This window comes from Schistocerca piceifrons, chromosome 4 (genome assembly GCF_021461385.2).
Source record: "Schistocerca piceifrons isolate TAMUIC-IGC-003096 chromosome 4, iqSchPice1.1, whole genome shotgun sequence".
Classification (NCBI taxonomy): Eukaryota; Metazoa; Arthropoda; class Insecta; order Orthoptera; family Acrididae; genus Schistocerca; species Schistocerca piceifrons.
In genome coordinates, this window is record NC_060141.1 from 263,471,967 (window position 1) to 263,488,852 (window position 16,886).

The 16,886-nt window shown below is 44.1% G+C and overlaps 1 protein-coding gene across 1 annotated transcript in view; it reads right to left on the reverse strand.

Annotated features, from left to right (window-relative positions):
• The window catches only part of LOC124795276 (calpain-C), a 449,990-nt gene that overhangs the window by 279,034 nt on the left and 154,070 nt on the right, over window positions 1-16,886 (reverse strand). The window contains exon 3 of the mRNA XM_047259222.1: window positions 15,222-15,291. Within this exon, the coding sequence (XP_047115178.1) occupies window positions 15,222-15,291 (70 nt within the window). The remainder of the gene's footprint in view (window positions 1-15,221; window positions 15,292-16,886) is intronic.

A 16,886-nucleotide genomic window follows, 5' to 3' on the forward strand; every position in this document is an offset into this window, starting at 1 on the left:
GGAGTGTGTGGCGGATGATCGACGACAGTGACCCCAAGGTTCAAAAAATGGTTCAAATGGCTCTGAGCACTATGGGACTCAACTGCTGAGGTGATTAGTCCCCTAGAACTTAGAACTAGTTAAACCTAACTAACCTAAGGACATCACAAACATCCATGCCCGAGGCAGGGTTCGAACCTGCGACCGTAGCGGTCTGGCGGTTCCAGACTGCAGCGCCTTTAACCGCACGGCCACTTCGGCCGGCTGACCCCAAGGTTCAAAATGGTTCAAACGGCTCTGAGCACTATGCGACTTAACTTCTGAGGTCATCAGTCGCCTAGAACTTAGAACTAATTAAACCTAACTAGCCTATGGACATCCATGCCCGAGGCAAGATTTGAACCTGCGACCGTAGCGGTCGCTAGGTTCCAGACTGTAGCGCCCAGAACCGCACGGCCACTCCGGTCGGCGACCCCAAGGCGTCGGATTACTGCAGATGTCGCAGAGCTCGTGTGTGGTCTGGCATTGTCGTGCTGAAGGAGATGGTACTCCATGGCTGGACGAATCCCTTGAATTCGAGCACGCTGTTTCTAACGTACCGACGTAATTGCACCGTTATATTACACGCTACACTTCGGAGCCCTCTAGTGCCAGAGAGCTGCAAATATGCAGACGTGAAGAATAAAGACGTATAATGTTGCTAACGTTATTTTATTTAAAAAGCTTAAAGAGTTTTCACATAAAAAATCTAGAGGCATTATTTTTCAGCAAACCGTCGTAAGTTTGCCACGTCGTGTTGAAGAGTGAGACGAAGTTAGAATTGGTATTACAGCGTCCACTACTACTTCTTCCTCGCTTCCCATTTTAGGCTATTTACTGCTTGTTACTGTTTACCTCTTTTGACGCGTCCGGACAAGCAAATACGTTAATGCGCCGATTCTGCGGTTTGGACAGACACGCAGGCCCAGGTTCGAATCCGTCCGGCGGATTAACGATGAGGGTCGGTGTACCTGCCTCTCTAGATGGGGTTTTTAGGTGGTTTCCCACATCCGACTAGGTAAATATTGGGCTGGTTCCCAAATTCCGCAAACATTTAGAAACCGATCTCACACTTGAACATGTGCTTTACTCTACACGCAAACGGATGGGGTGCAGTACGAGTTCCGTCCCAGAGAGAGTGTTTGGGTGTGGGACGGAGGTGGGGAGAAGGAAGGGGTTACGCCAGACGTGGCATCCGACCACCTCACTGTCACAAGGATTGCCTTAACCCATGTAACAATACCGACCCCACAGTCGAACAGGGCAAGGCAAGGATGAAGAAGAAGAAGGTGGTAATGAAGAAGAAGGAAAGGATCGTTTCTATCTCTTCCTCATTCTTCCAGGGCTTCGTTTTCCTTTAGGTTTGTATTTCATTATTTTTACTGGTAATGCCTCACGGCCCATTCTTTGTAGATGTCCAGTCCACCTTTTTCTCTTAAATTTTCTTTTACCTTGCATATGTTTTGTTCATTTCCAACAACATCTCCGATTGTGTCTGTTGCTTTACACCTCTTAGAAACTTTATCTCCGCATTTTAGATATGCATTTCTCGCTTCTTATTTACCGCCCCTGATCCAGTCCCTTATAAAACTTTAATCATGTAAGTCTGAGAGTTTTATTTTTCAGATACCTGCCTGCTGTTACACAAATATCACTAAACTACACTCATTAAGAATATTTTCCAACCAGCTGTAAGTGATAAATACGGTGTCTAGGCTCAAATGATATGCTCCTTAGGAAGAGCGTCCTCCAAGAGTAGAAGCTGCAGCCACAATTCCCAGATGCTTTTATTCAAAGTTATAAAGGACAGCCGGTCGGTGTGGCCGAGCGGTTCTAGGCGCTTCAGTCTGGAACTGCGCGACCGCTACGGTCGCAGGTTCCAATCCTGCCTCGGGCATGGATGTGTGTGATGTCCTTAGGTTAGTTAGGTTTAAGTAGTTCTAAGCTCTAGGAGACTGATGACCTTAGATGTTAAGTCCCATAGTGCTCAGAGCCATATAAAGGACACTTTTCGTAAAAAAAGACAACATGAGGGCAAAATGGCCTCACTAACACTTTGTCCGAAGCATGTATTACAGTTCGCAGAAAGTAATTAAATGTAAAATGGTTCAAATGGCTCTGAGCACTATGGGACTTAACATCTTAGGTCATCAGTCCCCTAGAACTTAGAACTACTTAAACCTAACTAACCTAAGGACATCACACACGTCCATGCCCGAGGCAGGATTCGAACCTGCGACCGTAGCGGTCGCGCGGTTCCAGACTGAAGCGCCTATAACCGCTTGGCCACTGCGGTCGGCGAATTAAATGTAGCCCTGCTCACTGTGTCATTGGTTTGAATCAGTTTATAAATACAAAATAAATCTTAAATAGCATGTTTATTGATTTTCACGATTTAAATGCGCGTCCATTATAATGTAGCATACTTTATTACACTATTCTACTATGTTCTACAACTGTCACATGCAGATACATTTTTTACATTACTAGTTTCAGTACTACACTTACATATATTTTCGAATTGTTGCCTTTACAAACTAGGAGCATATCAGTGTCGAATGATACGGTATCATAATTATTCAATAATCATACAACTCTATTTTTTTATGAAATATTGTCATTAATTACACAGCGAACATTCTGTAGCAAACAAATTTCGTTATAACATAAGTGCTGATCACTGTTATAAAACAACGTTTGTCCAAAAGCTACAGAATAGGTGAAAAAAATCTGTGTTAGTAAAATATTGACATTATAAACCTAGAAGGAACTATCAGCAAAGATAGTAAATATGAGAGTAGCACATTAGTGAACTGTGAGTAAACATGCTGCCGCAACTTGTATTATGTATAACATTAACTGTACTCTTCGTTAAATAGAGATTCATGCATAAAAACGTTGTCATAATTCGAAACTGATTTTGCTGAATTTCTTGTTCTCTCATACATGGAAAAAATTAACATTAATTTAACAGGCGGAAAAAACGAACTGCTCTCTATGTTCATTTAAAACTAGAAAAGATATTCAACCTCTGCCTAACATTATCTAACGATGCCAGCGTACATTGTTGAACACCCCATATGAAGAAAGGTAGTATTTGGACGATGCTGGAAACACTAAGGAACAAAAAATCTGTCACTCGAAGCTAGCTTAGTTTTAAATTACAAAAAACATAGTCACATGGTATATGCTGTGTTGTGTCAGTGTCATCCTTGAAGATGAAAGCGTGTGAGTGTTACAACTGCAAAACAAGGAGTTGCAGATTACAGAATAAAAGATATCTACGGCGTTTGAAATGCAAAAATGCCAGAAAGGTAGCACTGATGAAGGTACAAACGTCTTTCGGCTATGGAAGATAGATGGAATCCATAATGGTGTGTTGGCGAAAATAAGAAAAAACCTACAAATAAAAATTGGATAAGGGCTGTAATCCTTCAAGCCACGGGGCCATGGATGAACTAATTTTCCAATCTTTGTTACGGGCCATGCCCCCTTATGCGTCACACCCGAAGTATATTTGATCAATGAATACACTGTGTTTATCCCTGTGCTGTCCACACTCTACTAGATCCCAGGCACCTTTGGGTGCCTTGGTAACTATTGTACAATAAAGTCGGACCTTAGCGAAGTCTTGCAGCAAGAACGCCGTTAGTAACAATGCACAGGTGTCATTCTGTCGGCAGATAAAGGCACGCGTGGCCACGAGCGAGCCCCTTAGCGTGCTTCTCTCGACTGGAGAAAGCCACTGGGAAAAGCGGAGCACGTACCAGCGCAGAGCACAGGACACTGGGGACGGGACTAATGGGGGACTTACCGGACATGTGAGCAGCCGACCAGCCTCCCAGTCCACTGATTTCACCCGACACACAGTCTGGAACGCTATCAACTTAAACAACGCGGACAAATCCATCTGGTAATTTTTTTTCAGACGTTCGTTTTCCTCCTATACAATGGCGCCAATTGTACCTATAGGACTAAGCGACGAACCTTTGGTTCTGGAGCATGTAACTTAATCTTGTCTACAGATTCGTCTCAGATATCTTATTCCATGTTGTGGTCAGGCAAAAAGTTTCGAATAATCTGTTCGTGACTTCTTGTCTGTACTAATATACAAAAGGGAAACGTTGTTAGCAAACATCACGAAAATACACTGAAGCGCCAAAGAAACTGCTATAGGCATGCCTACTCAAATACAGAGGTATGTAAACAGGCAGAATTCGGCGCTGCGATCGACAACACCTATATAAGACAACAAGTGTCTGACGCAGTTGTTAGATCTGCTACAGCTGCTACAATAGTTGGTTATCAAGATTTAAGTGAATCTGAACGTGGTGTTATAGTCGGCGCACGAGCGCTGGTACACAGCATCTCGTGGTAGCGACAAAGTGGGGATTTAATCTCGTACGATCATTTCTCGAGTGTACCGTGAATATCAGAAATCCGGTAAAACATCAAATCTTCGACATCGCTGCGTCCGGAAAAAGATCCTGCAAGAACGGGAACCAACGACTACTGAAGAGAATCGTTCAACGTGACAGAAATGCAACGCTTTCGCAACTTGCTGCAGGTTTTAATGCTGGGCCGTCAACAAGTGTCAGCATGCGAACCATTCAACGAAACATCATCGACATGGGCTTTTGGAGCCGAAGACCCACTCGTGTACCCTTGATGACTGCACGACACAATGATTTACGCCTTGCTTGGGCCCGTCGACACCGACATTGGACTGTTGGTGACTGGAAACATGTTGCTTGGTCGGACGAGTCTCGTTTCAAATTGCATTGAGGGGATGGACGTGTACGGGTAGGGAGACAACCTCATGAATCCATGGACCCAGCATGGCAGCAGGGGACTGTTCAAGCTGGTGGAGGCTCTGTAATGGTGTGGGGCGTGTGCAGTTGAAGTGATATGGGACTCCTGATACGTCTAGATACGACTCTGAGGGCGACACGTACGTAACCGTCCTGCATCCATTCATGTCCATTGTACATTCCGACGGACTTGGGCAACCCAGCAGGACAATGCCACGCCCCACCCGTCCAGAACTGCTACAGAGTGGCTACAGCGACACTCTTCCGTGTTTAAACACTTCTTCTGGCCACCAAACTCCCCAGCCATGAGCATTAATGAGCATGTCCTGGATGCCTTGCAATGTGCTGTTCGGAAGAGATCGCCATCCGCTCTTATTCTTACGGATTTATGGACAGTCGTGCAGGATTCATGAAGTCAATTCTCCCTCAGCACTACTTCAGACATTAGTCGAGTCCTTGCCACGTCCTTTGCGGCACTTCTACATACTCTCGGGGGCCCTGCATGATATTAGTCGGGTGTACCTTGATCGATTAATTTCAAATTTTGCATGATACATTAACGAACATTAGAGGACCCCGAATTGCGTAACTCGGCGATGTTTAACTTAACTACGCTGACGCGTAAGAAGCAGAGTGCTATAATCGAATTTCGAATGCGAAGAGTTCGTCCACACGTGGAGCACCCCTCATTCGACGTGACAATACCAGACCGCACACGAGCGCTGCGACATCTGTATCAATCAGAGGCCTCGCAAAATTCGTCGAAGTCCTCTTAATTTCAGCAGCAGGACTTTACGCACAGACCTACAATACTTGTTTTTCGAAATGTGGTCAGCAACGCCAGGTAGTCAGTTAATCTCGCTAGTTAATAAAGTTATGGGATATAAACGGTCCTAAAGTATTACAGGCATACCTGTCGTTTCCATTAGGATGACAGTGAACAGTGAGATACGGTTGTCCTTCGCGGCTGTCCATGACAGAAACGGCACTAAAGAAGAAGTGGCCACGTCCCACGGTTTCTCCCCCTGCTGCAGCTGCTTGTGGTTAAGCCGTAGTGGCGCGTTCCAAAATCTCAGAACCAGCCTTATTGATGTGTTTACGAGCCGGGTCTGCTGGAAACGAGCCAAAGAAATCCCCGACGTCAAGCAGCAGGCAAGCTGGAGGCGTGGATGTTGGCGCTGCTGAGGCGCAGGAACGTGAAGGTCGCGTTCGTGATGGGCACGTAAACACTGGAGACCACGGAAGTATGTGTATCACCTTCACACGTGGAGTACGCGCAGCTGAAGACAAGGGCGATAGGACGTGTCCATACGCCGGCAGTAAGTACTAACGTGTCCGCAGCTCGTGGTCTTGCGGTCGCGTTCTCGCTTTCCGCGCACGGGGTCAGCGGTTTTTCCTGCCTCGAGATGACTGGGTGTTCTTGTGTCGTCTTCATCCCCATTACGGTAGGAGGAAAGCAATGGCAAACCACCTCCGCTAGGACCTTGCCTAGTACAGCGATGCGGGTCTCCTGCATCGTCTCCTACGCTCCTCGGAGTATGGGACCTCATCATCATCATCTAGTACTAACGTATGTCGCATGTTCAGCGCCGTAGGGAACCAACACCTGGGAGGCAAACTCCGTCGTCGCTTACGCTACTGCCCGTCCCTGGGACTTCGCGAGGAGCGTGTCAGTTTCAGCCGATCTAGACGCGTGAAGAGTGTTCACTGTAATAAGTCTGAAAAAACCGTTGTGCCCTTCAGTGCTTCAGACTTGTCTGTCGATAAGTATCTGTTCACAGAGCTATACACGAACTCAAACTGAAACCTTAAGAAGTAATGGTAGGGCGCTGAGTGACCACTCAATCCCGTCAACGAAGGATAATTAGGGGACAAAATCCATGCAGTTGCACATTTCTGTACAGCGGTGGGAGGACATGAACAAAATATAAAAAATCCCAACCGGTGGGATACGGAAACTTGTGGTGGAGTGTACGTTTAAACGTCGCCATTTTCTGTTTCTCTTGAACAGCTCGAAAACCGTGTCTTCCTTTTAGCTAGATTAAATTTCCTACAAAACAGGTCTTATTCCTTTTTGTTCTAGGACTTATAATCTCCGTGTTGCAAGGGATGGGAAAATCGCAGATTATTAAAAATAGTATTTTAATGGTATGAAATTAATGTTTGTGGTTAAACAGGGTGGGTTATTAAGACCCAAATATTAAATGTGTGTACCACCTCCAAGTGCAGTAAAGCCGTATTAACGGATAGATTTATTGTAGTAGTGTAACAGTGTGGAGGGAGGCAGGTGGAGGATAAAAACATGAGGTAAGGTAAGTCGCCGAATTATGGTCACGCACTTCCCTTCTTCTGCGGTCTGTAAATGGATGAGCGAGTAGGTGATTCCCAGTCTACCTACCCACTACGTCACAAGAAGCAGCTGCAGGATGTTTCACAGAGTTATACTGGCCCTCTTCTGTGCGCCTTATTAATCACCGATCTGATGACGCAGTGCGCAGACATGCCCAGAGGGTATTCATTTTCCGCAAAGTCCGTTAATACTACACTCCTGGAAATGGAAAAAAGAACACATTTACACCGGTGTGTCAGACCCACCATACTTGCTCCGGACACTGCGAGAGGGCTGTACAAGCAATGATCACACGCACGGCACAGCGGACACACCAGGAACCGCGGTGTTGGCCGTCGAATGGCGCTAGCTGCGCAGCATTTGTGCACCGCCGCCGTCAGTGTCAGCCAGTTTGCCGTGGCATACGGAGCTCCATCGCAGTCTTTAACACTGGTAGCATGCCGCGACAGCGTGGACGTGAACCGTATGTGCTGTTGACGGACTTTGAGCGAGGGCATATAGTGGGCATGCGGGAGGCCGGGTGGACGTACCGCCGAATTGCTCAACACGTGGGGTGTGAGGTCTCCACAGTACATCGATGTTGTCGCCAGTGGTCGGCGGAAGGTGCAAGTGCCCGTCGACCTGGGACCGAACCGCAGCGACGCACGGATGCACGCCAAGACCGTAGGATCCTACGCAGTGCCGTAGGGGACCGCACCGCCACTTTCCAGCAAATTAGGGACACTGTTGCTCCTGGGGTATCGGCGAGGACCATTCGCAACCGTCTCCATGAAGCTGGGCTACGGTCCCGCACACCGTTAGGCCGTCTTCCGCTCACGCCCCAACATCGTGCAGCCCGCCTCCAGTGGTGTCGCGACAGGCGTGAATGGAGGGACGAATGGAGACGTGTCGTCTTCAGCGATGAGAGTCGCTTCTGCCTTGGTGCCAATGATGGTCGTATGTGTGTTTGGCGCCGTGCAGGTGAGCGCCACAATCAGGACTGCATACGACCGAGGCACACAGGGCCAACACCCGGCATCATGGTGTGGGGAGCGATCTCCTACACTGGCCGTACACCACTGGTGATCGTCGAGGGGACACTGAATAGTGCACGGTACATCCAAACCGTCATCGAACCCATCGTTCTACCATTCCTAGACCGGCAAGGGAACTTGCTGTTCCAACAGGACAATGCACGTCCGCATGTATCCCGTGCCACCCAACGTGCTCTAGAAGGTGTAAGTCAACTACCCTGGCCAGCAAGATCTCCGGATCTGTCCCCCATTGAGCATGTTTGGGACTGGATGAAGCGCCGTCTCACGCGGTCTGCACGTCCAGCACGAACGCTGGTCCAACTGAGGCGCCTGGTGGAAATGGCATGGCAAGCCGTTCCACAGGACTACATCCAGCATCTCTACGATCGTCTCCATGGGAGAATAGCAGCCTGCATTGCTGCGAAAGGTGGATATACACTGTACTAGTGCCGACATTGTGCATGCTCTGTTGCCTGTGTCTATGTGCCTGTGGTTCTGTCAGTGTGATCATGTGATGTATCTGACCCCAGGAATGTGTCAATAAAGTTTCCCCTTTCTGGGACAATGAATTCACGGTGTTCTTATTTCAATTTCCAGGAGTGTACATGGCATACAAATATGAGTTACTGATGATATTAACAAAAGAAACGTATATGAACACCATCTACATCAATTTCTGCACATTATTCTACATTGCTAGGGGCAAATTGATGTTTAGTCGTCCTTTACAACGGCTGTGGCGTTATTTTGGGAAATGCGACATCCTCCACCACGAACGCTGCTTCGTTTTCATTTTGCAGACAGACTATACCTCCGCAGCTTTTCCTGTCCAGTTCTGTTATGGGACTAGACCAATTAACTTCATGCAGCACGTGTTTATATAGTGCAGTTGTTTTCATTTCATTAAATGACATTGTAATTCTGTCAGAGACAGCAAAGGACTTGGAAGAGGAATTGAACGGAATGGACAGTGTCTTGAAAGGAGGATATAAGATGAACATCAACAAAAGCAAAACGAGCATAATGGAATGTAGTCGAAATAAGTCGGGTGATGCTGAGGGAATTAGATTAGGAAATGAGACACTACAAGTAGTAAAGGAGTTTTGCTATTTGGGGAGCAAAATAACTGATGATGGTCGAAGTAGAGAGGATATAAAATGTAGACTGGCAATGGCAAGGAAAGCGTTTCTGAATAAGAGAAATTTGTTAACATGGGGTATAGATTTAAGAGTCAGGAAGTCGTTTCTGAAAGTATTTGTAGGGAGTGTAGCCATGTATGGAAGTGAAACATGGACGATAAATAGTTTGGACAAGAAGAGAATAGAAGCTTTCGAAATGTGGTGCTACAGAAGAATGCTGAAGATTATATGGGTAGATCACATAACTAATGAGGAGGTATTGAATAGAATTGGGGAGAAGAGGAGTTTGTGGCACAACTTGACAAGAAGAAGGGACAGGTTGGTAGGACACGTTCTGAGGCATCAGAGTATCACAAATTTAGCATTGGAGGGCAGTGTGGAGGGTAAAAATCGTAGAGGGAGACCAAGAGATGAATACACTAAGCAGATCCAGAAGGATGTAGGTTGCAGTAAGTACTGGGAGATGAAGAACCTTGCACAGGATAGAGTAGCATGGAGAGCTGCATCAACCCAGTCTCAGGACTGAAGACCACAAGAACAACAACAAATGAGTACTATCTCAGCTGTTCAAAAAATGGTTCAAATGGCCTTGAGTACTATGGGACTTAACATCTGAGGTCATCAGTCCACTAGAACTTAGAACTACTTAAACCTAACTAACCTAAGGACAGCACACACATCCATGCCCGAGGCAAGATTCGAACCTGCGACCGTAGCAGTCGCGCGGTTCCGGACTGAAGCGCCTAGAACCGCTCGGCGACTGCGGCCGGCCTATCTCAGCTGTTAACTGAGCTTTTATGTAAAATACGTTCCTACAAACAATGGCTTACAATTGTATAATTTGTAAGTGTGATGTTGTTAGTTATCTTTATAGTGTTGATGGGAAAGGGACTGGATTGGATAAATGTCGCGCCCTTCTACTGTCTATCACTGAAACATTGTAAAGCTATGTAATCGTGTCATAGTCAAATGGTGACGAATTAATGAATGACCAGAAAGCTACTGCATTTCTCTCACAATTAATTGTGTTAGTGGTAGACTGCATAAATCTCTTCCATTCTAAACTGCTGAAACTTGTTGAGTGGCCTACACTGAGTGGAGCCACTTACCACATATCCACAGTATTTCTCGCAAGGCGCGCATCAGTATGTCTGACAGAATGAGACTGATCGTGCTCAAGTCTAGAATAGTAATCTGCTGTAATGCATTGCTTGCCTCATGTTGAAATATCTGAAGTTCTGTAACACCCAGGTGACCTACTACTACTGCACAGAAATACACTTTAAATCACTGGACCACGTCATATGTGGGGGTAGCTGAGACTGGGGAGGTGGATTTGATACCTCTCATGCTGTGAAAGGTATTCCAGCTGTGACAGTGGTGACAATGAAACTAACAGTGTCGAATACATATTAACACCATGATGTTCTTCACTGTGGTAGTCAGTTGACAGCTCCAGCTATTGCTCCTTTTTAACACATAGCTCACTAACAACAGCGAACAAGTACACATTTGATAAACTGAAAATATCTCCACTATATAAAAAAAGAACTCGTGACGTTATTTTGTCTACTCGCATGATAGAACTAGACAGGAAATTCTGCGGATGTGTAATCTGTCTGTAAATGAAAAGTGAGCGGCAATCGCGGTGGGAGAAGTTACCTTTCCCAGAGGAACGCTGCTACAGCTGCCACACAGAATGACTAAGAATCTGTCAACTTCCCCTCTAGCAGAGTAGAAAAGTGTGCAGATATTTCTGTCCATATGGGTTTCTTATTAGTATCTCATATCTGTACTCCATGCAGTGTCAACGCACTTTGTGAAAAATAAACACCGCCATGCGTGTCTGTGGACTGTGTCGACAGTAATTCATAAGGTGCGCAGTGGAGGGTCGCTTTAACATTGTGAAACACCCTGTAGCTGCTTCTTGTGAAATAGTGGGGCAGGCAGACTGGGAAATCACCTGCTCGCTCTTCCGTTTTGCAGACCTGTGAAGGAGGGAAGCGCATCACCACAATCCGGCGACCTACCTTCGCTTACGCTTTTACCCTCCACCTGACTTCCTCCACCCTGCTACACCCCTATAACGCAATAAATTTGTTCGTTAATACTGCTCTACTGCACTGGGACGTAGGCATACGTTTAATACTTGTTCTTAACTCACTTCAGTTAATAATAGAAATTAATTTTATACCATTAAGCCACTATCTTTTAATGGTCTGCGATTTTTTCATTCCCTGCAGCGCGGAAACTCTCATTCCGAGCAAAAATGAATTGGAGCTATATCGTAGGAGATTTAATGTAGTTCAATTTGTTACTGGGAAATATTTTCGCTAGGAGCCGTCGTTTTCGAGTTATTGAAGAAAAACTTGAAAAATATCCTTTAAACGTCAGCCCTGCCCACCTACCTTCACGCTCACAATTGGTCGTGATTTTTAGAATTGTGTTCATGTCACTCCCCTCGTACACTGTACAAGAATTTTTGATTACACGATTTTTCCCCAATTCGACCGTTTTCGATCCTCGTTGACTGGGTAAATTAAGATACCGTAGTCTGACTTCAGTACTGCAATCTGCTATTGCGTTCTATGCGTATTGGTGAGGTAGATCTAGATACGGTCTTTTTTTCTGGTTTTGTGTGGCTGCATGGTACGTGAACTCGCAGAACAGTATTCGTTAGAGTTCTGAAAATTCTGATCAATTAACATCGACAAGCTCTATATGAGGTGGAAACAGTAGTCTGTAAAAATCTTGTACTATTTCAGAGGACACGCATCCTATTAACGCCTACGAATAATTACTGGAAACATACTGAGTATTCAAAACACGCTGTTAGCAATAATTTGGTTTACGACCCAGTGTAGATAGTAAAATCAGTCACTATACAGTGTATGGTCTTTAAAGGAAACATCTTTGGACAAATGAATGTGTGATTACCGGGCATAACTCCACACGTCGCACGAGATCTTGGCTAATATTTAAATGTAACTTCATGAAACCGTTTTCTGAATGAAAACTGTGTACGGTGGAACGTTCCATACGTGGAGGTGAAATGTGGGTCTCCAACGACTGAAGTAAAGAATATACGGTTAGTCATGGTGCTACAAGGCGTTTTGAGTTCTTCAGAAAAATAGGTAGGTGATTTAGGGATATACATATATTTAGGGTGACCAGATGCAATTGTTTAAAAAGGAGGACAAACAGCTTCAGAAAGGAGGACAAAGGAAGAAAAAAGAGGACTCATCAAAATGGTCAACTGCAGATGAGGATACCACTCGCAAGTACACTCACAAATCACACATGCCCTACAGGAAGCCAAGCCAATACAAAGCGAAGATACGAAACAAAAAATTTATATAATCGCTATTTGCATTCGCTTTTAGGTCGATCAACGATAATATCGACGATCCTGGTGTCACCTACTAACACCGCCTTTTGCGTGTTTATCACGAAGGCTGTGCCAATAGCTAAAGTGTTTAAGAAAAGAGCAATAGAACGGGACGAATTGTAAATTTAACTGTATTGGGCTCAACAAAGTGCTAAAAAGGAGGACATGTCCGGATTAATCCTGACGTCTGGTCACCCTACATATATTAAACAATATGTACGAAAACCAGCAAGAAACAATAACAATGGGAGGCCAACAAATGAGGGTTGGAGTTAAAGACGGTGCACGGCAGATAAGTAGTCTTTTGCCATTACTATTCAACCAGTATATGAAAGAGGCAAAGGAGAAAATAAAAGTTCAGAAGTACGATTAAAATTCATGGTGAATGGACATCAGTGCTAAGATATGTTGGTAACATTGTTGTCCGCTGTTGAAGTTAGGAAGACTTAGAGGACCTGTTGAATGGACTGAACACTCCACTGAAGACTAAATATGGATTGAGAGTAAACAAAAGAAAGGCAAAGTACAAGTAAAACATGACGGTAGAAGCAATGAGGACACAGGCATTAACACATCTAGGAAGACAATCCTCGACATGGGAAGTCTTCTGGCACAAATGTGTGCCTTAATCTGACGCTGAGAAAGTACGTTTGGAGTACAGCATTTTGCAGTAGAGAATCATGGGCTGTAGGAAATTCGGAAAAGAAGAAAATCGAAGGGTTTTAGTTCTGATGTTATCGAGGGATAGTAAAAAATGATTGATAACGGAAGAAATGAGGAACTTCTCTGCTGACTCGGCAAGGAAAGGAATGTATGGAAAACACTGACTAGATGAAGGGACAGTATAATAGAATATTTTTGCATAAGAAGTAATTTAAAGGAAAGTGTTCCTATAGAAATGCAATGCAATTGGGAAAATCCTCAGAAAATAAGCCGATGCGTGTGTAAATGTATGAATTTCCTCTTCTCTTTTACATTATGTCCACACAACTATGAACAAATGTACCCATCCAGTGAAAAGCTCGCCTAAGCGTGGGATGCTTCATGTACTACGTGGGAGATTTGGCACCTGATTAAAATATAAATAATTTCTTTAGTTTACGAAGAGAATAAATGGAACAGCTGCCACAGTAATAGAGGGAGACTTATAGGAGAAAAACTGAATGAGATGGAAGATAGGAATATATTCAACACATATGGACAAAATGTGATGTGCTACTCTGAGATGAAGAGGTTGCCACAACAGAGGAAGTCACGAGTCCCATTAAATTAGTCAGAAGCTGATGACCTCCAACGGACAAAAACCGTAAACGTTCTCTTCTCACGTGCATATGCCGTCAACCACTCGGTATTGTATTCCAGATACTCCTAACAGTGGTGCTGTATCCTTGGATAACCTCAGACACTACTGTGTTTTCATAGTGAGTGTGTAATTATAGTGACATTCACGTTTTCTCAGACCTTTCCTAGACCGTTAGTAATACTTTTAGTACAGAGTAAAAAGAACTTTATTTTCAGACAAATATAGTAGCTATATGGGCTTGAGCGTTATTATAGTAATTACTGTACTTGTTGCTTAGAGCGCTTCGTGATGAAAGCACCAAGACACACATAAAAATCTCGATGAAATTACTCAAATAATGATTCTTGGAAGCAACGTGTGCGCACGATTTTTGTTACTAGCGCTCTTATTAAAAACTTCCAGGACGGCAGTCGTCAAATTGTATGAATTATAGCTACTGATGAAACAAAATGCATGTACAAGTGCAACAATGCTGTCTACTTCCTCTCACCATCCATCACCCATTCAAGCGCAACCACTCAATGTTAAATGTGCTATAAAATACAATATAACCGCTACGCTGAAATAGTAAATCTCGTACACGAGGTACCATGATCAGTCACTTTGAAACAATACAAAAACTGCTTTACAGTTTAGGCACAATGTCAGATATACACATTTCAAGACATGTACGACATACAAGAAGTAGTCCTGAAGTCTTAATTATCATCTCGGAAAAATGAAATTGCGTAATTAATTTTCGTATGTTTGCAATTGCAGTCTTCAGTCGTAAAGTACATTAACATTCCAGCATCCACAGTACCTTCGCATGCCATTAAACGAGAGTAAACGAAATTGGTGCAGCACTCTTCCAATTGGATGTGCAAATTTGTTTGGGACCTCTAGTGTTATGTCACAGTACTGCACTGCGGATTTTTCAGCGTGTAGCAGGACTACAGACATGTACTTGGGAACAAACAAAAATTAACTACCTAACTTCATTTTTTGAGATGATGATTAAAACGTTACAATTACTTCTCATAGGTCTAAGAAAGGAAGACAGATAATCTATTGACAACCAGTTCTTTTTTTTCAGCTGACAAAGGATGTGAGTCGAAACACCAAATCTTAATTACGGAGGCGTGGGAGGTGGTCTATTACCATTAAATTACATCGAGGAAGAGGTAAAGAAATAAACACAAGTCAGCTGGTAAACTTACCCATTTTGCCGGGAACGATATCGAACTGCGCAGGTGCGTCGTGCACGAAAACGGGCCTTGGAGACAGCTCCTGTAACACAACAGGCACCGTCCGTCAGTCACTACGCTGAGCCGCTTGCAACTGCTATAAGTGTTAACTTCGTCTTTTTTACGTGATAGAGATCTTTCAGGACATATCGAGAGCGAAGTAAGTACAAGTGGACACTGCCTCTGTTTTGCAGAGAATAGGAGCGATGTCGCCAGTACAGAGTTGTTTCTCTAGCGTTATTCGATAGACTTCTGGAAAAACTGAACCAAGTCTGTCCGAAAGGAATGCTAAATCGTTTGTTCCCACATAGACAGCGCATCACAACTGTGTGCATCAACTGGGACATGAACCGCATGTCGGTTAAAATCCACATATTGGCAGCCGAGAGACCAGTCCAGAGAAAGGGGCGAAGACGAGAAAGGAACCAAAAATGTTGTAGATGGTTGATACCCTTCTACAGGAGTGTGAACGAAGAGCGTCAGGAGTCGTAGGATATTTAGTCTTCAGGTTACCTACTACATATGAACGTTCACGTATGTGAAATTGTTCATTCCTTAGCCCAAAGTGTATCTATATAGTTTTCAGCTGCGTGTGTATTAACAGTGTAGATAAAGGACGGTTCTATATACATATTGTAGATATTGGTCTGTTGGCTGCCTCATAACACGTTAACGATTAAAGGTGGTTTCAACTGTAATGCTCTCATAATTTAATATTGTTGTAGTAGTTGTTGTTGTTTCTGTCCGAAAACTGGTCTGATTCAGCTGTTCATGCTACTCTAACCTGTGCGAGCATTTTCGTTTCCGAATAGCTACTACAACCTACATCCTTCTGGGTCTACTTACTGTATTCATCTGTTGGTATCCCCCAACAATTTTTCCGCTCACTCTTCGCTCCAGTAGTAAATTGTTGATCCCTTGATGTCTCAGAATATGCCCTATGAATCGACCCCTTCTTACAGTCAGGCTGTGCAGTAAATTTCTTTTCTCCCCACTTATAATCGGCACCTTCTCATTTACTATGTGATCTACCCACCTAATCAACAACATTCGTCTGTAGCACCACATTGGAAAAGCTTCTATTTTCTTGTTGTTGTTTTAACTGTTTATCGTCCACGTTTCCACTTCCATGTATGTCTGGACTCAGAAAAGACTTCGGAACACTTAAATCTATATTCCATGTCAACAAATTTCTCTTCTCCAGAAACGCTGTTCTTACCATTGAGAGTCTACTTTTTATATCCTCCCTACTTCAGCCATCACAACTTATTTTGTTGCCCAAATAACAAAACTCATCTACTATTTTAAGCGTCTCGTTTCCTAATCTAATTTTCTTAGAATCACCTGATAATTTTATAGAAGGTATTAAATATTGCACGACAGTCGCTTGTTTCTGGATTCAGTCAAAAACAGGCAGAATATTCCATTGACTACGGTCACAGTCCTCGTATGCGCACTTCACTGTTCCGTATAGAAAGCACTTCATTCCCCTCCCCATTTATCATGATCACAGTAGGCTACATGATAAATAAAGTGAAATAGTACTGGAAGTCTGCCGTACTGAAACTCATAATTTTCATCTAGGTATTGACGTAGGACACTGAACTCGCATCGCTGGTCATAATTCACTTGAGAAAG